The 25,317-nt window shown below is 54.6% G+C and overlaps 1 protein-coding gene across 1 annotated transcript; it reads left to right on the plus strand.

Moving 5' to 3' along the window:
- The first annotated feature begins 9,478 nt into the window (after positions 1-9,478).
- On the plus strand, positions 9,479-17,197 carry PTGES (prostaglandin E synthase). The gene is made up of 3 exons (XM_075170969.1): positions 9,479-9,779; positions 11,232-11,314; positions 14,945-17,197. The coding sequence occupies exons 1-3, from the start codon at positions 9,672-9,674 to the stop codon at positions 15,192-15,194; spliced, it is 441 nt and encodes a 146-aa protein (XP_075027070.1). The 5' UTR covers positions 9,479-9,671; the 3' UTR covers positions 15,195-17,197.
- Positions 17,198-25,317: the final 8,120 nt, after the last annotated feature.

A 25,317-nucleotide genomic window follows, 5' to 3' on the forward strand; every position in this document is an offset into this window, starting at 1 on the left:
GCATGTGGCCGTCTGGAGTTGACAGTCATCTCGGGCCCGTTTTCCAGGGAGGACTGTGTTCTCTACAGCCTGCCTGTGTTTGTCCTTTACACCCAGGGTAGAGCTCTGCCCTACCTATGCTGTGCACTCCTGTCCTGCAGGTGTAACTTTGACTCCGCACTAGCTTGATGCAAAATGAATTCACTCAACCGCTCTGTTCAGCTGATAGAAAAAATGTCATCTTGTTTTTTTCTACGTTCTTTCTGGACTGGTTGGTTTGTATTACTGAAAGAGAAAAAATAAAATCCAGGAGCAAATTCTGAAATTATCTACATGTACTGAGAGTTTGGGGAGGATCTTGTAGCTTAGGAGCATGAACTTGAGTGACTGCAAACAGACACTTACCGAAGTCCACTTACTCAACTGACTTGAGTGCTGCAGTGCGAGGGGAAAAGCATCACACCGTACAGGAGCTCCTTTTGGTGGTTCTGTAGGTTGGACATGAAAGAGCTCTTGGGCAGGTAAATCTCACAGAAAGGCTGTAGCCACCAGCTCTGCTCTCATCCCTTCGTGGTGTGCGCCATCAAGCATGCTGGGTGGCTTTCCCAGTCCCCTCGCTCCAGCTCCCAGGCTTGTCCGGCCACATACAGGTTGTTCCTCCTGTGCGCTGGAGGAGGCACGTCTGTATTTGTTCCTGCGGAGGGACAAGTGACACACTTACTGAAAACAGATCAATGGGCAGTTGTCACTAGGTCTCAGTGTTCAGAAATGTGTCCCTCTATTTAAGCAGGACCAGCTGAGAGGTATTTAATACTTTCACTTCTGCAATGTCCAGCTGAAGTGCTCTGTGAGGACCTGTTAATTTATGCCTCACATCTTCCTCTGAACAACCTGGAAAGTATCATTCCCATACAGATTCATCGATGTTAAATAAGGATGGAGGGTCAGGAAGGGATCTGAAAATGTTAGGTTCTTTTTCCAGGAGATACGTTATCTAACAGGAAGAAAAATGTACTCTGCTAAAATAAAAGATTGCGTGCAGGACTTTAGTTTCCGGCTATTGTTAAAATGTGTGTTTGCGAGCTGGGAACACTGTGGCCAACAGTGAGCTGGAATGAGTTGAAAACAGGAGAATGGACATGCTCTACAATGAATGAACAAGAACAATGTTAAGTCCATGCTAATAGCACAGTGAGAGAGGAGGTTGTGCCGGAGGATACAGAAAGGCCCCGAAGGAACAGAGATAAGCAAGCCAGATCTATTGCCGGCTGGCTGCAGAGTGAGTGTCCCAGATCTGTCTTCTGTAAAAACATAGTTGGAATTCCTTCCGTTTGGGAGTAACCCCTCCAGAGTACTAAATAACTCGGTGTGGAGTCATCCTAGACCCCTCATGAGGACTCGTGGAGTTTAAAAGGAAAATGAGCTATTAGGAGGCTGAAGGACAGTTGGAGTGCAAGGGGTGAAATGAGTTGACAGTCATGTGCTGGTCATCTGCTTGCTTCAGCATTGGAGGGAAATAAGAAAGTATGACCGGCATGATCAAAAGCATGGAGGAATCTCCTTTGAAGAGAGATGAAAGCGAATGGGGCTGTGGTAAAGCTGAGTAAGAGGTGATTTCAGAGACATGTATCAAAGGAGGAGTATGCTAGACAAGGCTGAGCAAGAACTGCTGTACCTCCTAACCTCCCTATGTCTTTCTGTGACACGAACAAGAGGGGAAGGAGATCCGATAAAAAGTTTATTATTATCATCATCACAATTTAAACTGTGTTTCATTATGGAACTTATTGTCCCAGGAAGTAATTTAATTTTAACCATTTGGACAGTGACTTGACATATGTAATTATCAAGCATTACCGTCATGTATGACAACAAATTTGCAAGAAAGGGAATTAAACCTTGTGATTCAGAGCTTAAGTTAATCTCTGACTTCTGAAGACCGGGTGTATGGGGCCAGAGAGCCTCAGTCCATTGCTGGCTACCACAGGGGCTTGTCCTGCCTTGAAACCACAGTGAGCTTCAGGGCTGGTACAACCCAGCAAGCTCCCTGCTCCTGTTGAAGAGCAGCGCTCCCTTCCACCAGCGAACACGTACACAAACTTCTCCCGGCATGGTATGGTGCAGCACAGCTCCCTACCCCTTTCTGTTGCCTCACTCTCCTTGTGGGACAGCTCTAGCCCTGCTAATGTGGCCATAGCATCTCATAGCCTCCTGTCCCTACACCCTTTCCACAGCTGCCTTCCCACCTGGATCCAGCTTCTCTCCTGCTAATGGGGGAGCACTTCGTGTTCAGTTTTGGCTGAGTTGGTGGCACTGTCAACAGAAACGTGCTGTGCTAGACAGATGCATTCTACTGCTTTATAAATATTTGTAATGAGCGCATATCTCCTCGTGGAGGGCTGCGTAGAGCACTCAGGGCTGGATATACACAGGGTAGAGCATATTTCTGGGCACATATCATGGATGCGAGGAGTCAGCCTGCAAGTCAGGAGAGTAATCAAAGCGTAAGACCCAGGCAGGTTTCTGGAGTCCTGTTAATGGATCATTCCGGAGAGGAAGAAATATTAGGACAGTCAGCATGGGTAGCATGGAGAGGTTTCTCTACTTCCTTGCATCATTGAGGCCAAATTCTGGTCTTGATAAAGTCAGGGAATCACTCTGGGAGGTTCTATGGTCCTACATCCCTTTCCCTTTCCTCACTGTGGTTTGGGAAATAAGCGCTGACTGTTTTTAACTTTGAAGTGCAGGGTACGTAATCCCTGCTCTGACGTCCAGGCAGGGGCCTGTGAGCTTCATTCCCTTCTCCTTATCTCCTGCTCTGCTGCTTCGGGATGTGACTCCAGTCTGGGTCATGCCCTGTGAGTGCTCCCACCACTGTGAGCAAGAGGGCAGCTGAGACAACAATGCAATAAAAAGCTTCCAGGCAATGGGGGCTGTAAATAATACAGCTAAATTACTCCCTGCGTTCCAGGCTGATTATGGGGAGAGTGTTTTTAGCATTGCATGTGGGGCGTGTTTATTAATAACGTCAGAGTTGAGACCTCGACCACCTTTCTCCTGGCTGCTGAGATGCTGAAGCAAGCCCAAAAGACACGTTGTGCATCACCCAGTGCGGGGAAAAGAAAGGGAAAGTTTTAACATGCATCTGGAGCATAGCTACAGGCTGACAAGTGACTCAACTCAAAAAACCTCAAACTGCCGAGAAGCTCTGACTTCTGCCTGAGTCAGGTCTCGTGAGAAGGAAGCCCTGGTCTGCTGCTCTAGGAAGCCCAGCCACCCTCCTGCTGCCGAGGGCCTTGCTCTGAGAAGTGAGAGCATTTAGGAGATCAGCATGTGTGATAAAAGGATTTAGAAAATATGACCTATAAGGAAGAGTGGGAGGAATTGCTGCTGTTTAGTCTAGGGGTGATGGAGGGGACGCAGAGAACTCGGGGTTTAAAAATAAGCTCTGTGTTTTGGAAAGCTTTGTGGTGGGTGAAGCTCTACGGTAAGACCATGAAGGAAGGCTCTCCCCAGTCACTCTCACCAGGATGGTGTAGCCGCTCTCAGCTGGGGTCAGGGACAGGCAATGAAGCGCTGACCTTCCCATTCCCTCTTGTCCTACGTTTCCATGTCTCTGTGACAAATGGAAAATGCCTTTCTGTCGAAAACAGGACTTAAAAGGCTTTAAAATCGGTGAGCTCTGAAGCCTGCTGTTCTTCCTGGGTTTCAGGGCAGGGTTAACAGCCCCGGAGCTAAGAGGTACCCACCTGCCAGAAAAGGTCCCTGCTCTTAAGCTGGGCACCCCATTGTGCTTCTGAGGGTGAGCAGAGCCCTGCGGATCAACAGCAGGAGATCACAGTCCTTGGTCAGGCACTGAAGAAGAGAAAGGCTGTCTTGGTTTGTTTTCTACTTTTCTCCTTGAAGCTCCTCATCTGCTGTTGAATGTCAGGTCTCCATAAGGATGAAATCTGGAATCACATCTGCTTTCTCTCCCAGCCCTGTTAGTGAGCCAGTGCTCTTAAGGCTGTAAAACATGCCCTGATTCCCATTTCTCCATAACACAGCGTGTGGAGGCAGGACCATGCAGCATCCTTTACCTTTGCTCTTGCTCAAGAGCATCCACCAGGGAATCTGTATTTACTTTGTAGTTTTGCAAATGCTTGAAGCCTAGGAAATGTTTCCCAATTCTGAAATTTTTGGCAGCAGGATTTGTTTCTCTTCTCTCCCAGCCTGACGGGGAAACTCCCTCCTTTTGGGCAATAACATAAGTGGGTTTTGCCTGTTGTTTACAGCTGATGGGATCTGGCTCTTGGGAAGAGAAACACATCATGAGTTGCTGCGATGTGGCTAAGTGAGAGAGATGCTGGCTTCACGCACAGCCCAAGCCCTGACCCCTGTCTCCCACCTTTGCCCGTGGCAGCAATGGCAGGTGCAGCTCTACCTAAAGCAGCTTTTAAACCAGCTGGGTCAGAGGGAGAAAGCAGTGGAGAGGAGAAATAACTTCCCTCAGCCCCTCTCCCAGCTGGATTGCATCCCTGAAAGCACAGAGCAGCGTAGCCAAGGAATTCTTTCCTCTAAGAGAAAGCCCAGGCATGAATCCATGGGAGACTCAGAATAAGGGAAAATAATCTGCCTCCCACATGCTCACAGCCTGATGGCCGCTCTTCCAGCGTCTCCTTGCTGTCACAGCAGCAGGGGACATAGTGACTCCCTGCAGCCAGGGTGGGTATGACAGTTTGGGGCAGGAGAGGGGTTGAGAGCAAGGCAGCAGTCCGCGAGCAGGCAGGAAGGGATGGTGGATGGAGCTGGAAGGAGAAGGCAGGAGGACATGCCACTGCCTCTCACTTGGCCCTTGGCCTGATCCCTGTCCCGGGGCTGGCTGAGGAACAGCAGCTTCCTCTGCTCCTCTTTGCCTGAGACCCAAAGCTGCCGCACCCCTGCCCCTTCCCCGGGCCTCTCCTGCTGGCTTTCTGCTGCTGCAGGCATCTGGTCTTCTGAGTGTGAAGGACTATTTGGGAGAGTCTGATCCTACATTCCTCATGCCTGAGGCCTCTCAGATCGCTCCAGCCAGTACAGTCACTTTAAAATGCAAAACAGACAAAAGCTGCCCGAGTTTGCCAAAGACTGAAACATGAAATTTGTTTCGGGAGATGCTAATGCTGGTGGCTTTGCTGCTGAGTGACTTTGCAGCATCTTCTGCCGTCCTGCACGCTGCAAAGAGCCCAGGAGCTGGGGGTGAAGCAACGGGTTTTCATTCATCTGGGGGAGAAGGTGCGTCACGGTGATGTGACTTTTCATGCAGGCTAAGGAGGGAATGCAGGTGGAGTGCCTTTCTCTTTCATAAATAGCTAAACTGCTCATGCCTTTACTTGAAAACGTAGCTGTGTTTGATGAGCCAGTGCAACCTCCCGTGGGCAGCCGGATTTCCCAGGGCTGGGTGCAGCCAAGGGCAAGTGATCACTGGCTCCGAGGCTTTGTGCTGGGAGAAGCAGGAAGAAATGGCAGAGAAGGAGGGCACCGGCACCCACAGCAGCGTCGGAACAAGCCGGGAATGTGGCTCAGCACTGCTTGGAGCTGTGGGCTGAGCTGCTGAGCCCCAGGCAGGCAAGATCCCAGCTGGGTTCTGCACCTTCTCCACCAGCACGTGGGAGCACGCTGGAGAAGTGCCACCCGTCTGCCTGTCTCCTCCAGGCTGGAGCGGTCCCCTCGGGCTCTTTGCCTGGCCAAACTGTGGGATGTAATTGCTCATTTGGGAAAATTTTGGGGAATCTGAGCTGTAATTGCCCGAAGCATCTGCTGCCCTTTGAGATCAGGTTGGAGCCCAGGCCGTACCACCCTGGCATACGTGCCTGTGCTCCGTTGACACGGATTGTTACACAACCAACCCTCTCATGTAGCTGCCACCAGGAAATTCCCCAGCATAGCAATAGTGGAAAAACATGTACTTATAATACTGTAGTGTAATTCAGTTGGTCAAATAAATAACAACCCGTGTGGGAACTGAGGGTGATTTTTATTCCATAATCTTTCCAAAGCAGGATTGTTATTAGAGGCTTCTATTTTTAAGTACTTTTCTCAAGCATCTCCCATGAATTTTTCATTCCTCCTGCCTGCTCTTCAGTCCTTCCTCCAGCAAAACCCTCCACCTTTTCCCCACAGCTCCTGGGGTCAGCCTAGCCTGATGACTACATCTTTCAAAGCCTGACCCTGATTCTTATTAATCACTTCTCAAAAAAATGCAGTGTTTTTTGCTAGCAGTGTTGGTTTTGGGTAGGTCTTGTCCTGGGCTGAGACCTCTTGTGCTAAAGACTTTAAGGCACAGCTTGTAGTTTAAAGACATACTGCCCTTAGGACCTGGTCCCGTTCAAACAATGGCTCTGTCCTAGCAGGATGTGATCCGTGGAGGAGGATCAGACCGTTGACATTGACAGCCTGCTTCCGCCCGCATTAATGGGATGGTTGAACATACTCCTGGCAGCTGTGTCGCCTTGGGTCAGGAAGGCCAGGAAGGTGTGACTGCGCAGTGGATGTGTCCAGCATGAGACCCCTAAACTTGAGACATCAAGCGGGAGCTGGGATTCCAGGAGCATTACACCTGCCTTCACAGGCAGCTTCTGCCCCTCGTCCTCATCCACGTGGGTGCTGTGCTGATGGACACCAGCCCTCCCCACTGGGTTTCAGCTCTGTGTAATGGTGAAAGGGTCTGAAATGCATAAACGTGGAAAAAACAACTTGCTTTGCCCACGTGGTTTTTAAACACCACCCAGCACATACAATACCCACGCCTAAGTCTGCCCCAGGGACCTACGCCTAAACAAACTGTGCTTCTTGATCACTCCATTCAATTTAATTTTGTGCCAGTTGCCGGTGCAAATTGTCCAGGGCTTCCTGCCAGTGCTTGAATAATGCTGAGGAGGAGAAAGTCTGTCTGGCTAGCAGGAGAAGTCCTGGCTTGTCTGCAGGTGGTACCAAGCTTGTGCGTATTCCTGCTGCTCAGTGAGGCGTGCTGACTGCCTTGGGAGGGGAAGAAGGTGCATGAAGGAAAAAGGTCTCGGTGCCGAAGAGCCTGCGGGCTGGATCTTCAGCTGGTAAACACACTGGAGCAGCTCCATGGAGGGTGTAATGTGTTGGTGAAGGGTCTGGCTGCGTGCCCTAGCCCCACTGGGGAAGGGGCTGCTGGAGAAAGTCTCGTCCCTGCTGCAGGGCTGGTCTGGCTCTTGCATCACCCCAGTCCTTGGGCATTAAGGTCTTCAGTGCTATGGGTTTGCTCCCTATCAGCTATGGAGAGAGGAGATGGGAGGGAGCAGTGTTTGGGATGTGGCTTTGCTTATGCTTGGCATTATAGCGTTTATAATACTCTGCCGAGCTCCAGGGAGACGTGAGTGGGGTTGGATGCAGCTTGGTGGCAGCACAGGGCTGGGGTCCGGGGTGAACACCCCGGCCCTCACCGCAGTGTTTGAATCCACATGGCTGCTGCGTGTCCTGGTGTCCCCATGCCCACCCCCGGGGAAGCAGCCCGTCGGAGGCATTCACTGCCGGGCTGTGGAGCTCCATGCCGGGCTGTGCCGGGATTTGTTCTGCAGCTGCCCTGACGCCAGGGTGGTGATGACCAGCTGCAAGTACCTCTCCCTTGAAACCAAGTGTTTGGGGTTTTCAAAGGCGCTCTGCACACTCGGATGACATGGGGCTGAGCCAGTGCATCGCAGTGAGCGGTGTGGCATCTTTGGGTCTGCAGCATCAGGGCAGAACAGCCGTGGCGAGGGAGATGCAGAGGCAAACGCAAAGAATTTGCAGATCTCCGTGCCAGGAGGGAGATCGTGTGCTTGAAGGGTCTTTCTGGCTCTGAGCGGAGACAGAGAGGTGACTGTTTTCCATCTTGGCTTGCTCCCTGAGCAGGAGCCGACCTTTCGGATCTGCCCATATAACCTGATTCATGCTCGCATGGACAATACTTCTGTATCACCTGGGCCCAGGGCCGCTGTGCCCAGGGTACGAGGCAGCCTTAAATTCACACCGGCACCCCAGGAAAAAGGCTCCTGTAGCCCGTTCTCCCCGGGAGTGGGGTGCCACCAGCGTCCCATTGCTGGGAACAAACCTGACCTTGTGCAACGGGGTCTGTGCTGACGGGACCGGAGCCCGGTCCTGGGCTAAGTGCAATGCTCCTCTTGGGTTACTCTGGACCCTCTTGGAAAGGACAGGATTAGTTTTGCTCAATGGCAGTTAAAAAGTTAAACAGCCCTGAAGAACAAAACCAGTCCTAGAGGCACTAACGCTTCGATAGATGGTTTTGTAAATGACAAACTGTTGTACTCCGTTCGTTGTTTTTTGAGGCTTTTTTGTGGCTTGAAACAAATTTTTTTATCCCAACATGTCAGTTAATTAAAAAACTGTTTGCATCCTCAAAGCATTCATTTTCCACTCAGTCTCCAAAAGTTTCCATTTTCCTGAAATAAGTCTTTTTTTTTTTTTTTTCCTGTGTAAAGGAACCGAACCCCAAATCCAGTCCTTCAACACTAATAAACTTGGAGAGCTCCTATCAGCCCCCACGCTGCCGGCTCACCCGGGGTTTGCTGCTGCCAGCACTGGGGCCAGGGCTGGGGAAGAAGGAGTTAAAGGTTTGCATTGGAAGAGCAGCCCAGCTGCCTGCAGAGGCTTAAATCCCACTCTTTCTTCACCGGTGTTTGATGGCTGGGGAAAAGCCAGCTCCAAATTCAAATGCCACTTGCTAGACCGAGGACGAAATTACACCCAACTGCCCTGATTCACTCTCTTGGAGAAAAGCAGGACGAGCCGTCTTTGGGGCTGGGCAGGCTGGTGTTTATTTCTATTTGCAGGTTTGGGGCTTTGCGGTCCGCGACTTGCCTGGCTGTGCTTCCAGGCTGGTCACTCTGGGAGCTCCCCCGCAGCCGGGGGGCAGAGGGGCAGCCCAGGCCCCCGGGTGATGGGCGCTGGTGGGGCACGGGACGGTTCCGTCCCCTGTGCCCCATCCCTCGGCAGGTGGCTGTGTAGGGGAGCGCTGGCTGCCTCTGCCTCGGGAGCGCTCAGCCCGCATGGGCGGGAGACTGGGGGGAGTACTGGGAGCGCTGCCACGGAGGGGTGGGCTGTGGGATCGGGCACGGAGGGAGCGCAGGAGCACAGGGCTGGAGGCGGCCTGTGCCTACCTTCTTCCTAACTCCTCCTTCTTCCCAGGGCTGATCAGCTCATGTCCCTGGGTGAGCAGTGCCTGGCTGGGCGAGGGATGCTCTCTGCGGCTCCGTCCCTCTGGGCACGAACAGGAGGGGAGGTGGGGCGGGGGGATCGTGGTGGGCTGTTTTAGGGAGGCAAGAGGTCGAGCTGTGGCCAGGCTGATCTTGCTGTGGCCCACACGGGCGAGGGGGCTGTATCCCAGCGTGGGGCATCGCATCCCTGCGGAGCTGGTGGTGGCAGGGAGCGAGGAGCAGAAGCAGCTTGCGGCAGGGAGCGACGTGGGCAGCCTGCTCCGTGTCCCTGTCTGGGGTTCGCTCACCGGCAGCTCTGCTGCATCATTTACTCCTGTCTGGCCCAAAGGGGTCTACGGGGGAGGTGGGCTTTCACCGAAGAAACAGTGGTGACTTCTGTTGTCTTTAAACGTGGCTGTTCCTGCCGCCTCTCCTGCAGAGCCCTCTTGCAGCTCAAGCAAAATCTCCGCTGGCTTTGAGTGCTACAGGCGACCGAGCGGCACCTTCCCCAAAATGATGGAAAACACAGTGTTTATGTCATTTACGTTCTACAGCACGATCTTGATTTTAAAAATGTATGTCGTCGCCATCATTACGGGACAAGTGAGGCTCAGAAAGAAGGTAAGTTCCAGTTTCCTTTACCTTTTTCTCCCTTTCTGGCTTTTTCCTTGGGTTTCTGTGGTTTTTCTTTCTTTTTTTTATTCCTGTAAAGGCCAACAAAGTTTTCCTGAAGCAAGTTGAGTTTTTTTTGACTTAAGTTGAAAGCAAAACATGTTTCATAGCTGCGGCAGATAAATATCTTGCTTCTCTTTGGCTCTTTTTGTTTGTTTCTACCATCTGTAGCTTGATGTTTATAATTTCTGAATCCTCATCTAAATAGTAATTTCAGATCTAAAATGCCATGCAGGTGAGCTGCTTCTGGAAAGAGACTGTTTATAGTTAATTTGCCATGTCTCGAAGAAAAGGAGGGGGAAAAAAAAAAGGTTTAAGAACAAAACATTGCAATGGTCTTTTTTCTTGCAAAGTAGCAGAAAGCTTTCCTGCTTTTGGAGGCTGAATCACTATGTGAATGCTGCAGGAGAGCAGAAAGTCATGGGGAATAAAAACAATAGCTGGAGGAAATGGTTCTTGGACACAGGGGAAAATACAGGGAGGACCGGGAGCTCTAGCTGCCGTCAGGAGACGGGGTTAACTGGACCTTTTATCGCCCGCAACCCAAATTGAACTCGTGGCAAAACTCAGCTGTCTGTAAAATCTGTTTTAAAGTATTTGAGAAGGTTCCAACTGCATCAATGGAGTGGGAGGGAGGGATTTCTGCTCTCAGATAAAATACAAAGATAGATACTCGTGTGCTGTAGCATCATTGTAATGGATGATTTGGCTTCTCACCTTGTGTTTCTGAATGGGAACAGTCTGGGCTTGTAACATCATTAAAGAAAGCACCAGGTCCTTTCCAGGCTGCAAAGTGAAGCTGTTGTGTGTAACCAGGTCCCTGAGGAACAGCTTCTGAGCATAGGTGGGGAGCTCATATAAATCATTTTTATTTGTAAGTTTATTAGTGTAGGATCTGATTTTCCCGGGGCTGGTTTCAGTCACACGGTATCACTGCTAAAAAGCCAGGCAGGGAATATTCTTTCTCGGTAAGGTGAACTAATCTGGCAGTCCTCGTTATCTTTTGGATGCCACATTCAGCGACTGCAAGCTCTGTGCCAGCAGTGATCTCATTTGGTGGTTGGCAAAGTCTCCTTTAAATGGCTTTCACTGGGAGAAGTGGACTGGGATCAGGCCGGAGCTCCCTTGAAGCCCCCGGTTTGGGACCTGCTCGCTGGGCAGAGTTGGGTTTTTCAGAGGATAAGGAAAACCGGTGGGGAGGTGCAGGGCTTAACCCCCAGGACCGTGCACATGGAAGGGCAGCGACTCTTGTGTTTTGAAGCGTGGTGAGAAACTGGGGCTGAAAGGTCCCCTTGGGCAGGAAGAAATCCCCACGGGTCTTAAGGATTGGGGCAAAGCTTCTACCTGTAAAGTTCCTGAAAATATTATGAGCATTTATATCATGGGGACTCTCTCTTGCAGGCGTTTGCAAACCCGGAGGACGCACTGCGCAACGGGGGGCTGCAGTACTACCGCGAGGACCCCGACGTGGAGCGGTGCCGCAGGCGAGTACGCGGCGGTGCTGGCATTTCCCCTGCGCCGCAGGGCGATCCCTGGCAGCTGCTGGCAAAGAGGCAGTGGGAAGCTAAAGGGCTCATTAATTAAGTAATTACCTAGATGGGTTGAATGCCTCGAGCTCGGGTGCAGGACCCTGTACACTGGGGCAGCTTAATATTTAATGGCAGCATGGTGTGCACTGGTGCAAGGACACGTGGAAGGACCCGGGTTTGGGGTCTGACTCTGACACAATTAAACTCCTTCCTAGATGCTCAAAGTCCTGCAAGTCCCCAAGGGCTTGTCCTGTTCCCACACCCACAGGCTCCTCATGCCCTGCTCCAAAAGGACCCCAGACCCCGCCAGATCCCTGCACAGCTGGAACAGTACAAGCGGGCCATGACTGGGAACTGCGTGACTGGTCCCAGTGCTGTATGCTGCCCTGTTTGGGGATCTGGGAAGAGGCTGGACAGGATGGCAATAATTTTTGTCTCCCTAATTGGGCAAACCCTGTATCAGGTGTTCAGCCCCGGGCTTGCTTTGCCATCCCCCTTATCCAGGAGGTGCCCCGAGTGTTGGGCTGGATCGCTGCGTGGGCTGGTGACGTGCAGGAAAGGGGCTGGAGCCGTGCCCTGCTGTCACTGAGCCCTCGGCCGCCAGCTCCGCGCCTCTTGCCGCCTGCAAGATTTGCTTTAAAAAATATCCAGTGCCACCTAATCCCCAGGCTTCCAGAGGGAGGACGAGGGAAACAAGCTGTTCCCTTGCTAGGAAAAAGAAAATAATAGTAGTAATAATAATCATAATCCTCTTTTGATTAGTCAGAAAAGGCAAACTTCCATAAAAATAAATAAGCAGAGCTGCAGCAAAGACCTGGGGAAGCCTGGGATCTGACTTGTGCAGTTAAAGCACTCAGGGCCAGTCCTTGCTGATCTGTTCGCAGCCCTGGGGAAGACCAATTAAACCCAAGGTGTTTCCCCTGAACAAGGGGGATGTCAGGTTTTCTTCTCGGGCGTTATCGGGATAGGAGCAGAGCCTGTCGGGCTGCTGGGGTCTGTGCAGGGCAGGGGCACAGCAGGGGAGAGCAAGCGGCAGCGGGAGGTTTCCCCCTCACCTCTTAGAGAGGCCCCCGGCTGCATCTTGGCCTTGGAACGACAGTTTGCCTCTTCTTTCCTTTCTCCTCCCCGATCTCCCGTGTGTCCTTCCAGCCCTGCTGAACCCCCGAGTCCTCGGGGGCTTGTTCGGAAGGGTCCGCCGCGGGGCAAGGCGGTGGGTGTCCGGCAGCTGTCGTCCCCGGGCACGGCTGACCCCAGGAGCAAACCGTGCTCCTCGCCGCGGCCCTGGCTGGGCTGCGGGAGGGTTTGTGGCAGCACGCGCAGAGGCGATGCTGGCTCGGGAGGGCGAGCGGGGCCCTGGGCTGGGAAGGGAAGGGGCTGTGAGCGGGCAGACAGCAGCCCATCCTCGTGTAGGGGAAGGGGCTGGCTCTGCCCAGGGACCGTCTGGCCAGGAGGAGCAGAGGGCTTCCTGCAGCTCCCCACATCGCTCCCGGGTTTGGCAGGGAATACGTCTCCTCCGTGTCCGGGTTCTGATCAGCTCATCCTCACCGAGTCCTCCTGGCACCACTGCTACAACAGCAGGACTCGTTTTAGTGTCTTCTCCAGGCCGTCTCCTCCATGCTGTCCCAAAATCACACCCAGAGAGCAGCTGAAATAGGGTTTCCAGCAGGCTCCTTGCCATGCTCGTCCCCTGCTTTGCTTGGGGACATGGCCCTTAAGCTAGGGACTGCTCCCCATGGAGGTGAAAGACCAGGTAGGAGAAAGCCCCTTGCTCTGGTGCCTCTTATGGGGATAACGGGGTGCTGAAAGCCCTCGGGGTAGCTCTTCTCTGGGTACAACAGGGTGTGCATCCCCCTCATGCTCCAGCAAAGCGGGGCTGGAAACGGCTCAGGTGCAATATTCACCTGCAGGTGCCCTGGCCCTGCTGAGCTGGTGCCTGGCCTGGGCTCTGGTGCGGGGAGGGGGCAGCGAGGGGCGCTGGCGGGGGCTGGCGTTCAGCACACGGGTCATTTCGTGTGATGTGGTGATGGGAACCAGCTGCTGGACCCAGAGCCTCTGCCCACGTCCCCGTCCCCAGGCATCACAGCGAGGGGGAGGAGGTTGGGGCAAGCTGGGTGACCAGAGCCCTTCCCCGCGGCTCCCGCTCCGTCTCCCTGCTCAGAGACCGATCCTGCCTGGGAGCAGTCACCCTCCAAAAAACCGGGGCACTTGGTGGTGAAAATTTCTGATGGAGAAGCTTTTGGCAAACCTTGGCCTGAGGAAATTGGTGTGTTTGGTGGGGCCGTTGTCAAGGCGGACACGGGGGCGTCTCCTGCTACACAGACCCGGAGAGGGGGCTTAAAACACAGCCCTCTTTCTTTTCCAAAGTCAGTTTTCAGCCAGGTCTATCCCAGCCTGTGTCTGCACTAATGAGCTGTGACTGAGCATCCTAAAACTTCCCGGCCACTTCTCAGCTTGTGCGGAAGAGCAGCACAGGCATCTTGGCCTTTGTTTCAGGGAAGAAATTGCTTAAAATTTTCTCTTGGCTTTGTGAACATTCAAATATCCCGTGACACAGGAATGGGGAAGCAAGGGCAGCTCTTATCAAGGTTTCATCTCTGCCTCTCAAACCTTCAGATATATGGGGAAAAGGCAACTGAGCCTTGTGCCTGGGTCACTCTCCAGCCCAGATCTGTCCCCACCGACCAGAGCATGACCTGAGAGTCCCCCCGTCGAAGCATGGGGACGGGCCTCTGTGCTGCAAAAAGCAGCTCTTGCATCGCAAAGGAACGAAAGAAGGAGAGGCGGAGGCGGTGGGAGGGTGAGGACAGCCTCGCTGCTTTGGGGACCCGTTTCCCTCCTTCGAAGGATGGTACCTGGGGGAGAAGGAACACAGCCTGCGCTCACGGCACGATCCACTCCTGTTTTGGTAGTGGCGTGGTGCGGGTGGTGGCAAGTGACGTTGTGACACCCAGGCGGGCGTACGTTCAGATGGAGTGCAGGGTTTGGCCCCATCAGTGCCAATGTGTCATGGCCACAGCGGTCCCTCCAGCCTGACTACGGTGCAATCAAGCAGGTGCTGCTGGCACAGCGCAGGGGTGCAGGGAGGGCTCGGGGCGCTCATCCCTGGTCCCCTTTGGATGCACTTACAGAGGGGCGAAGCCACTGAACCCTCCCATCCGGGGAGTTTCTCCTCTGGAGAAACCGCAGTCTGGAAACCACCTCGTTATTGTGTAACGTGGCCACATCTGGGGCTGCGCCGTGCTGGAGCCGCACCAGCTTTGAGCTTTTCGCAGCTTTGCAGGGTCTTTGTTTTGCTTTGTTTATTTAAAAGCTCTAACCCTGGAGCTGTCATCCATAGCGGCAAAGGTGTCCTAGTCACGGAGGGCAAGCTTCAGGAGCGCAGCATCCCAGGGGAGAGACACTGGGTGCGAAATCCTGCTGCCTGCATGTGTAGGGGGGATCTGACTTCTTCGGGGGCTGTGTCCGCCCTGCCTGACAGAGCTGCACCCTGGGCTGGGTGCTCTGGCTAAAAGGGATGGGAGATGGCAGGGATGGGAGACGGCAGGGAAGCCTGGTGGGAAGGAGCAACCTTATCTCCCTTTTCAGGGCCCACCGCAATGACATGGAGAACATCTTTCCCTTCCTCTTCCTTGGAGCCATCTACTCCCTGCTGGATCCCAGTCCCGCAGTGGCCAGGATCCACTTCTTCATATTCTGCGTGGGGCGCATTGTCCACACCGTCGCCTACCTCCTGCGGCTGAAGGCACCCACGCGCTCCGTGGCCTATGGCGTGGCGCAGCTGCCCTGCTTCTCCATGGCTCTGCAGATCCTCCTCGCCACCACCCCGTACTGGTAACGCCCGGCGAGACCGACCATCCAAACCCCCTCGTCCTGCGCTCTGCTGGTTTCCCCAGCTGGACCGGGTGGTGCGTGTGCGAGTGTGAGTGTGCACGTGTGTGTGCGCGCACGTGGTGTGTTGCCAGGGAGGCCACCTGCACCCCAGGGATGTGCAATGCAGCCTTGATAAAGTCCCCGTGCTACTGAATTGGGCAGGGAAGTCACCAGAGAGAAGGGGCACGTCTCCCCTTGGAGCAGGAAGGGGACGCGGAGGCAGGTTTCCCTCGCTCCTGCTAAGGGTGGGAGGGGGAAAGCAGCTGGGCTACCCCTCAAGGAAGGGGTTCATTGAAGGAAAGAAGATTTTCTGGCCCAGCCACATTCGGGACTGGGAAGGGGAAGGTGTGCCCTTTCCCCTTGGTCACGAGTACCCCGTGAATCAGGAAGGGAAAGCCACCAGGGTCCCATGAAATCTCTCAGTCGGCAGAGGTGGGGGGCTATAATACAGCCGCCCCCCTCCTGCCTGGCCCTGTGGGTCTGCAGGGAGGGGGGGTCCCGTAGTTTCCCTCTCCCGCGAGGAGGAGGACAGGAGGCAGGTGCCTGCCAGGCAGCGTAATGTGGAAGCTGAAATCTCGGGGGTGACGTTGTGAACCCACCGAAGCATTCAGGGCTCCCAGCGCCGCCTCGTCTCACGCCACGGGGCGCAGCTCCCTGCCGAGGAGCCTTGCTGCAGGCAGGAGCCTGCCTGTCCCAGCACGGACGCCCTGCGGCCGGAGTTCGGCAGCTCCCAGCCAGCAGCAGCCGTGGCTTTTCCATCTCAGTCTCGCCGTGGCAAGATGCAGCAGGGACGTGGCTGGAGCAGCCGGCAGGAATCGCTTATCCCATAGAGCCAGACCCTTGCACAAAGCTCTGGAACTTCTGGAAAGACTGAGACGCTCACACAAAACGATTTTGCAGTTTGCAGCCAGCTCTCTCCGAAGGGCGGTATCTGCATTCCCATGCCGCTGATGCCTGAAAACGCTCCCAGGGCAGCAAACTGATTTTCTCCCTCTTTGTTTGCAGCCTTTCTCTGGCCACAGAATGGCCGTTGCTATTTGGGGAATGTGCCGTGACCGCTTTGGGGGTGTTTTCTTTCAGCTGTTTCCTGCTGTCCACTGCTGCCGAGCTGTGCGCAGCCTGGATTAGCTGGTGTTTGCAGAAAGCTCTGGAAATGAGCAGAGCGGCTTTGAACCGCCTGGCAGGAGGAGAATACCACCGCTCTGCGGTGTCGCCTGAAAGCCGTCGTCTCGGAGAGGAGAGGCTGGGACCAGGGTTTCGCAGGATGACAAACCCGTCGTGAGCTCCTCTGCCATGCAGCTGTCCCGAAGTGCCGAGGGCTGGTCCAGGCAACAGCAGGACGCGATGGAGCACCCCTATGGTGGACAAGGCAGGAGGAAGGCTCTGGTCTTCAGTGTCTCCTCCCTCCTCTGAGGGCAAAGCAGGGTTTCACTAAGATCACAGGGGGAAACCAGAATGAGCAGAAAGTAAATTCCCCTTCCACGTGTCCTAAGCACTAAAGCTGGTCCCTTAACCCCGCTATCCTCAGAGTTGCTCTTACTGACACTCGCTGAGCGCCTGCGTGCACGAAGCACGGCGTGAAGCACCAGCTCAGACTGATCCTCTGAGTCCTTGCCCGGCTTGGGTAGCAGCTGCCGTACCAGTAACTCCTGACCCCAGTGCAGATTGGCCTTAGGCTAAGCTGCTTGGTGAGGTTTGGAGCAGAGTGCTCGGCTTTCCTGCGGGGGACGCAGGGCCCACCGCACGTGGAAGGTGGGCAGGACTGCAGGTTCAGCAGTTTGCTCTTGGCTACTTCTCATTTACGCAGCCTCAACAGATGTCTGGGTAATCCATACCCCTCTCAACAAGGCTTTTCTGCCTCACATGATGCACAAGGTCTCGAACCCCTGTACATTTCTCTGCTGCTGCACATGCATCCTGGTGGCAGGAAGCAAATATTCCCAATAAAAACAAATCATTGTGCTCTGATACATCCTTCCTTCGGGAGCAGCAGATGCAGCTGGGTAGCAGCTGGGTCCAGCTTCAGCAGGATGGCTCCCCAGCTGCAAAGCGCTTTGCTAAACCCCGCTGCAGAGCCTGGAGTGCCCTGGGACTCCTAAAGAGACGTCCCCTTCCTCTGGGCTCACCTGCCCTGCAGAGGAAGCTCTTTTCCAGGTGTGCATTATTTGTGGTGATCCTTTAAATTCAGCAGAGCTGGGGCTGCAAAGAAGTCCTGCTCGGTTTTCCTTCCCAGAGTAGCAGGTTGCTACAAAGCTTGGTGTTCACCCGAACCTCCTCCATCCCAGCTCTCCCAAAGCAGGCTAGCGGTATGAGATGCTTTGTCCCAGCAAGCTTTCTTCGCACCCTGCCTGTGCTCAGCTGGGCGCTTCTCGCCTGCGGAGCCAAGCTGGTGCTTAAATCCTGGAGGGCTGGAGAAGTTCAGGTGAGATGTGGTTGCTCTCATTTCGATGCTTATGACTTGCAGAGAAGCTGCCTGTATTTTTCAAGCTCAGTAGCACCCCCTTTTTGCCGGTGGGTTGCTGGGCAGCAAATGCCTTATTTCCCCGGTTTTCCCCTATTTTCTTAAACTGTTGGTGTTTGGGAGGTGCTGCTCCATTGGTGTCTGCATTAGCTGGTTGAGATGGACAAAATGGCTCCATTTGGTAGCTTTTTCTTTCCCTCGTACTTTTTGCTTTCAAACAAGAAAGGCAGCGGCTTTATAAAATGGACTCTCTCCAATACACGTTGCTGTGGTTAGAGATGTAGCTGGGACTGAGATTTTTGGTGTGGAAAGGAAGAAGTGAGGCTGCAAAACCTCCCCAGCCCCCAGAGCTGCCAGCTCCTTCAGCCTCTTCTAAACTGCCTGTTCGGTGCCTGGGGCTGATGCCCTGCTCAGGGAAGCCGAGGTTACACGCAGAGCTCTACTTTCTTCTTTTTTATTAAAAAAAAAAAAATAAACTCTGCTGTACTGGCTGCAGGGAAAAGCTTGGGAACGTGAACTCTCCTGGCTCCAAAAAAACAAACAGAAAAAGCCCACAAGGCAAACTTCAGAGAGGCCCAACCATTGCACTTATTTCGAAATGCTGCGGAGGTTTGCGGGAGGCAGGACAGAGCCAGGCTCTCAGCTGCCCGGTCAGCCCAAGCCCCATCAGGGCTCTCCCAGGACCGAGGCGGTTGGAGCCCCTGGCTCTCCCCTGGGCACAGCCGGTGGTGTTCGCTGCGTGCGGGTTTAGTGATGAGCTAAAGCTTCCCCTGCCTTCTCCCAAATAATATCCTAAAGCCCAGCGCTCCCAGGTTCCTGCTCCGGCATCGGTGTGGGCGAAGGATGTCTCCCGCAGGGTCTCCCACAGCTCCAGGAGAGCAGGGATGGTGGTTGCATCTACCCAGTCTCTGGGGTTTGGTGTGTGCGTTGTATGTGCCAACAATTTGGTTTTCACACCTGGCTCAAACTTGAAAGGGTAACAGTGCAAAACCCACCTGAGACTGCAGAACAACAGAGTCTGGTGCTCAAATATTTGAATATGATTCGCACTATCAGTACGTGTCTTCCCTCTGCCCTGCTGAGCCCAAGGTGCCTGCAGGTGGGGGAAAAGCAAGCGGAGACCCAGCACAAGCCACTTCCCCTCCCACACACTTCCAGCCGGTTCAGCCCCAGGATCCCTCCTACCCCTGAGCTTTGGGCTTACCCCTTCCTTACCCGCCTGTGCCGCTACCCGGGCCTCCCCTGTTCATCCAGGCCTTCCCCCAGTGGGGTCTGGCACCGAGATCCCCCCTCGGGCACCTCTCCTGTGACACGGGTCACTCTGCCTTCCCAAAATCTCCCATTTCCTCTAGCAGACGTGAGGCTCTTCCGTCTCGTGCTGTAGGGTTTTGCCATGCAAATTCCCTTATTCCTCTTGAGGAATTGGGATTCCCTCGGCTCGAAGGGAGAGCGAGAAGAGGCAGCTCTGCAGGTATGGACACCCCCGAGGTGAGTCCCCTGGAGAAGCTGACGGTGTTTCCCTGCTCCTCTCTGGCATACGCGAGGGTGAAGTTGGCACAAGGAAAACTTTATCCACCGGGTTTTTCCCTACCCGGCTCCGGAGCTGAGCTGTGGGATGTCCCCTGTTTGCGACGTGGGTGCCATGCAGGTGCCAGCCCCAGCTCCAGGCAGGGAAGAAGGAGCCGGAGAGGGGTCCCTGGCCCCGTGTGGGGAGGGGTGTGGAGCACAGCAGCACCACGGGGGGCTTCGCTCCGCACCCCCGACCCCGCTGCGCTACCACCGCGGGCTGCGCTGCGCGGGGCTGTAGCACCCTCGTGTGGCTGCGAGCACCCGCTGCGGGGGGACCCTGCTCCCCCCACTCTGCCCTGGTGCCACGGAGAGCCTCGCCCACGGAGACCCCAGCTTGGGTGCTGGCTGGCCAGGGAGCTGTGGGCAAGCCCCGCGGGGGGCCTGAGGTGTTTGGGGTGGAGGGAGGGAGGGATGGATGGATGCTGGGTGCCATTCCTTGGGGAGTGGGTTGAGGAGGAGGCTCATGTCTGTTCCTGCGCCCGTCAGCCTCTCCAGAGCCGGCAGACGCGGTGCTCTGCCTCACTCCTGGCCATGCTGCGCGTCTGCATGCAATAATTCTTCCTTGCATGCAATAACTCTTCCTTGGCTTTGTAACACCCACTACAAAGGGAACCTTTGCTTCCTCCCTCCTTCCCAAGTTGTTACAGAGCGTTACACCCCCAGCAGATAGCTACCATCCAGCTTCCCGAAAGCTTCTCTGCTGCCTTGGTTGCTTCCTTTTGGGGTTTGGAAAGAAGCAGCAGTGAGCAAAATATCAGCTGCAGGGAGGAGATGCTCCTTCCAAATGGAGCACAGAGTTTGGGGTGACTATCGCATCCCCCGGGACAGGAGGGGCTCAGCTGCTGGGAGATGACATGTTGCTGTCATATGTACATATGTTTCTGCAGCTCGGAGGTGATGTCAGCAGGACTTGGAGGGTCTCCGGACCTTCCCGTTGCCACCAGAGGGAGAAGGGCTCGGCGCAAGGGTAGCGGGAGAGGAGGGTGCTGTAACCGCTAGATGTCTGTACAATTCATCCTGGATGGGGATAACCAGGCTGGCACCCCTGCGAGCTGGAAAATGTGAGCTCTGTTTTGTCTCGCTGCCGTGGCAGCCAATGCTGATGACAATACAAAATTGTTCTCATTAAAATATCGCAGGGGCAAACTTCAACTTTTCATCGGTCGGAAAGCCATGCACAAGTGTCGGGCTGTGGGGGTCAGAAACAAGGAAAGGGGGTACAGGGAGGTCCTCCCATCAGCTGAGATTTGCCCTTTGGGAGTCAGCTGGTTGAAAACCAACTGCTTCGAGCAAGGAAACGCTATTTGCAAATAATGACCTTGCAACCTTCCCCCCTCACCTGAAATTGTGGTGTATGGAGGGAGACCAGCTCTCCTGCAGAAATCGGTTCTGGTGATGGATGTGTCCATGACAGACTGCTTCCTAGGAGGAAAAATCCCCCTGTCCTGGAACAGGAGGAGAGGTAGCACAATGCCTTTGAGCTCCTCTTCATTGGCAGCCTTCCCCCTGGTACATTCCCTCCCCTGGGGAGTGCAGATCCTGCCAGGTAAGTCGCAGCTCTCCATGCTTATCTTGGTTTGCAGACCCCTCAGAAGTAGTCCATCAGCTCCTGGGAGCCAGCAGACCACGGGTTGAGACCTTCTGCTCTACCGGGAGCTGAACTGAAGTTGGGACAGTTCAGGCAGGAAATAAGTGACATATTTCCAGCGGTTAACAGTAATGAGTCACTGGAAGAATCTGCCCTGGGATCTGCAAGCTCTTCGCTTCCAAGGGTCTTTTGACTTGGGGCTGGATGCCCTCCAAAGGGATGCTCTGCATTGGCCACATGCGGAGGACGTGAGGATGCTGCTTGGGTGATACTCTCTGCCTGGGGCTAGGCAGGAGGTTGGACAAATGACCTTAATGATCTACAAGTCACTTATTCAATAAATAAGTGGTTACAAAGCGGTAGCAGAGCAGTTTGATAGGGATGGTTAAGCTGCTGGTGTGTGGGACTGTGGCTGCTGGCGTGGGCTGGTATGGCTTTGTGGGCTGCACATCCCACAGATCAGATCTGTAAATCGTGTGTGGGGTGCCCTGAGTCCCGGTGGCCAGTCGTGGCCAGTGGCCTCAGCACCAGCACGGCTCCAGGTGCTGAGATAAGAGCTCTGTGCTGTCCATGGAGTTGCCCACTGCCCCCGGGATGGCACAAGGGGCTCTGTGGCTGCATTGTGGAAGATTCATGCTCCTTTCAAGCCTTTCACTGTGTGGTCACCCCCTGGTTTTCCTCTCCTAGAACTGAAAACAGGGTGGGAAGACATGAAAGCTCAGGCAGTTAGTGGGCTTGGGGTGATGTCCCACACAGGGACTTGCTCCCTTTCTACTGGGTGTTGCACTGAAGTGCTGGGATGAAACGGGGTGAGCCTCGTTCCCCTCTGGGGAAAGCTGCAATGTGTTGCTGTAGGGGTCCTTCCTCAACCTGGCAGTCCCACGGGGTCCGTGTGTCATGAAGGCCACTGGTGATGGGGGACACGGGTGGCTGCTGGGAGCGAGCTGATCCTGTGGGCTCTCATGGAGCTGAGCTCCTCTAGGTGCGTGGGAGAGAGCTGCAGTCCCCGTGGCTGTGTAGGGGGGATTGGGGCTGGCTTGGGGGGAGGAGGAGGTGGCACAGGCATCCCGTAAGCAAAACCGGAGCTGGCTTGAGAGGAGCCTGCTGCAATCCTGCAGATTAAGGCAGGTAAAAGAAACAAGGCAAACCCAGGGTGTCCCTTCTCCACCCAGCCCTCCCCGCTCCTGGAATTCAGCAGAGCAGCAGTTTTCTGCACCGGCAGTTGAATCTCTGCCACGTTGCACCAACACAGACTCACCCACCATTAACTTTCTAACCTTCTCTGAATACACTTTATACCTTTGACCTCCGCAATATCTTGGGACGATTGATGTCAGGCTTCAGTTGTGCTGCGGGTTTCTACGACAGCCGTGAGGACACTTTCTGCCTTGTTTTCTAATCCTTTCGTAGCAATTCCTGCCACTTCACTTGCCGCTTTCCAGTCTGAGCGTGCGCTGGGCCGTTTCCCCTGGGCACACCTTCGCACCCCTTGGCACCGCATTACCTCTGCTGCTTCGTAGTTCAGCACTGTGAGCTCCTGGAGCTCTTTTTGGCTTTGGCTGCCCCAGACTGTTCGGTATCGCCTTTGCCTGGCCACCGCTTCCGCCTGCTTTTGGGTGCTCTCTGCCTGCTCTGCACCTGTGGGCCTTTGCTCCCTGGGAAGCAATCTGAGAGCTTACTCCTACTTTTGTTTCTTATCTTTTAGCTAGTTGTCCGTGCAGAATCTGACTCTTCTCCTTACTGCCTCTTAGCTCAATTTCTGTAGACCTGGAGGAGAAAACCCCCAGGGCGGCACGTGCTGCTCTGGTCCCTGTGTGCATCCTCCCCGGCTCCCCTGCTGCGGGCTGGTTGGGGGCTCTCCCCAGGAGCCAGCCTGCTCGCAGCATCGCTTACTGATCCTGGCTCCTAGCAGATCCACTCGACTGAGGCTCTGCTGAGCCCCCCACGAGGCTGGGCTGTCCTTCAGGTCCCACATCTTCTCGCCCCCTCAGCCTGGCCCTCTGCCCGTGTCCCCTGTCAGCGCTCAGCCTGCAGCTCACCAGGTTAGTGCCCTCCTTGGTGCGAGGACGGACACTGGAAGAGCTGGATTTGGTGCTGGTTTGGGCTCCCAGTGCTTGTGCTGCCCAGCCCTTACTGAGTCTGTGCACTTGACAGAGCAGCATCTGTCTGAATGCCTGGATGTGCCTGCAGTGACGGTGTAGGAGACAATCTCCTCATTTCTCCGATGCCTCCAATTCTCCGAGCAGGTCCAGACCTCCACGTTGCCTGTTTCCAGCTTCCAGGGCTGTGCCATAACTTTCTGGTGGTCTCTGCTGGGACCCTTGATGAACGTTCCTCCCAGGAGGACAGGACATCTGTAACAGATGCTCATTCCTGACGTCTGTGGAGCATCAATTAGTATTTACAGGTTTCCATCCCCATTTACGATGCTGGATTTGACCTGATAACCTAGCAGTAAGGAGCTCTGCTGCCTGCTCCTGGCCCCATCCCATCTCAGCCCGTTCCCTTGCTGCTGGGGGGAAACGTGGGTGCTGCTCCCAAGGCCGTGGGTGTGAACCGGGGCCAGCATTAACGTGAGCTGCTGCCTTGTGGGGAATTTGCAAGCTGACCAGGGCAAACCCTGTAAGCTCCGCCACTCCTAGGGGGGTTTTGAAGGGGAAAAGCAAACTGAGCCCTCTTCCCTGACACCCTTCCTCAGTAGCCCACACTCGTTATCCCCAAATGAAATAAGATGGATCTGGCAAGGCCGTGCAATTAACTGTTACACAGGGACCTTCGTTAGGCTGTTTTCCCTTGAGTTTCCACCATCTCCAGGCACCAGCTCGAGGGTGCCCAAGCCAGAGGGAAGCCCAAGCAGCTCTGCTGCGGGAGAGTGGTCCCCCTGCCCCGTCCCAGCTCCGTGGGGCCTCAACAAGCTCCCCCCTTGCTCCTGCCCCTCTCCTGGGGCTTGTGGACCACTTGCTGTTTGGGAGCCTGGGATGAAATCCAGGTCTCGGGGAGAAGCTGTGAGATGCCACCATCGCGCAAGGTGAAGGTGGCTGGATCATGGCTCTTGTCCCCTTGCCCAAGGCAATCGGTCTCCTGCCCGTGCTGCTTGTCCAGGGCAGGTGGGGAAACCGCAGTGGCTGGTGAGGAAAGAGCCACCTCCCCGTCGAGTGCGTGGACACGTCTCTACTCAGTAAAATATTTATTCCTCCATTATTTCACAAGAGTTGTTTTTACAAAAACCTTACAAAAATTTCCAAAACACAGACATGCAGAAGAAAAAAAAAAAAAAATCCACAGTGGATCTTGTTACAAGTAACTGAAATGTACAAATAGAAAGGGTGAGAGGGAGCTTAGATTACAATAATCCCTCCATCCTGCTACCCCTCCGTGGGTGCAATTTGTATCTCGTCTCAGTGAGGCTTCAGCATTGACTGACAAGCTGCGATAAGCTGCCAAGAGCACGGCGAAGGAGGGGCCCTAAGATTAGGGGCGAATGTTTTCAAATATATATATACATATAGATATTTAGTGAAGAAATATTTATTCCCTGCTTTTTTTAGGTTTACAGAAACAGCATCTGCAAACTATTAAATGGGTTTATTTTCATTAATGCTCTCAAAGAGGCAGCGACATTTATATCCCTGTGGTTTCATCTTGTATAACCGAAAAAAGAGCCCTGTGCTTTCCATGGGAATAGGACCCCCCCGGCCCCCTCCTCCTGCCCCAAGCGGCGTTTCTCATGGCGGATGATTTGATCCGCCGTGGATCCGTCTTCCCTCCCGGCCTGGCATGTCTCGGCTTTTGTCAGGTCTCTGTGCGGTGTCTCGCTGCGGTCTGGGGGAGCTGTGTGCTCCCCTGCTGGCACGGCAAATGGGGGGATACCAGCCCTGGAAATAGGGGTGGGGGCACAGGTGGGTATTTAGGATGACTTTGCTCCCTGGATGAGGTGGGCAGTGTCGGTCAGGCTGTGCCCCCTCCCTGCCCGCCGTGCTTGAGGAGGAGGAGGAGGAGGAGGCGGCTGTTCCCAACCAGGGGCTGCGTTGGGTGGAGCAGAGAAAGCCAGGGCAGGATGGAGGGGCCAGTTCATCCCCAACCAGAGGAGATGTTCTGCTCTCCTGGTTCTCCCATCAGGTCTCCAGCTCCGGGTGCTGGGTGAGTCCCCCCCAGCAGGCGCTGCCTGGGGTGAAGCTGAGGGTCCTGGTGTCGCAGCCGCTGGGTACCGCGCGTGGCTGCAGTGAAAGCCCCAGTGGGAAAGGGAGAGGCTGCTCCTGGGAGCGGTGGGGACTCGGGTGGGCACGTGTGTAGGTGGGACACTTTCAGCCTTGGTGTCGCGCAGCGGAGGATGTTTATCTGGAAGAAGCACCTTAGCAATTGCTGTGTTCGTCCTCAGACCTACTCTACGGTCCCCAGCGGGGCTAAGCTCTTCTAGGCAAGTATGGCTGGTGCTTTCTCCGTCCAGGCCACCCGTTCTGAGCCGGTGGT

The sequence above is a fragment of the Calonectris borealis genome, chromosome 21 (assembly GCF_964195595.1).
Source record: "Calonectris borealis chromosome 21, bCalBor7.hap1.2, whole genome shotgun sequence".
NCBI classification, from domain to species: domain Eukaryota; kingdom Metazoa; phylum Chordata; class Aves; order Procellariiformes; family Procellariidae; genus Calonectris; species Calonectris borealis.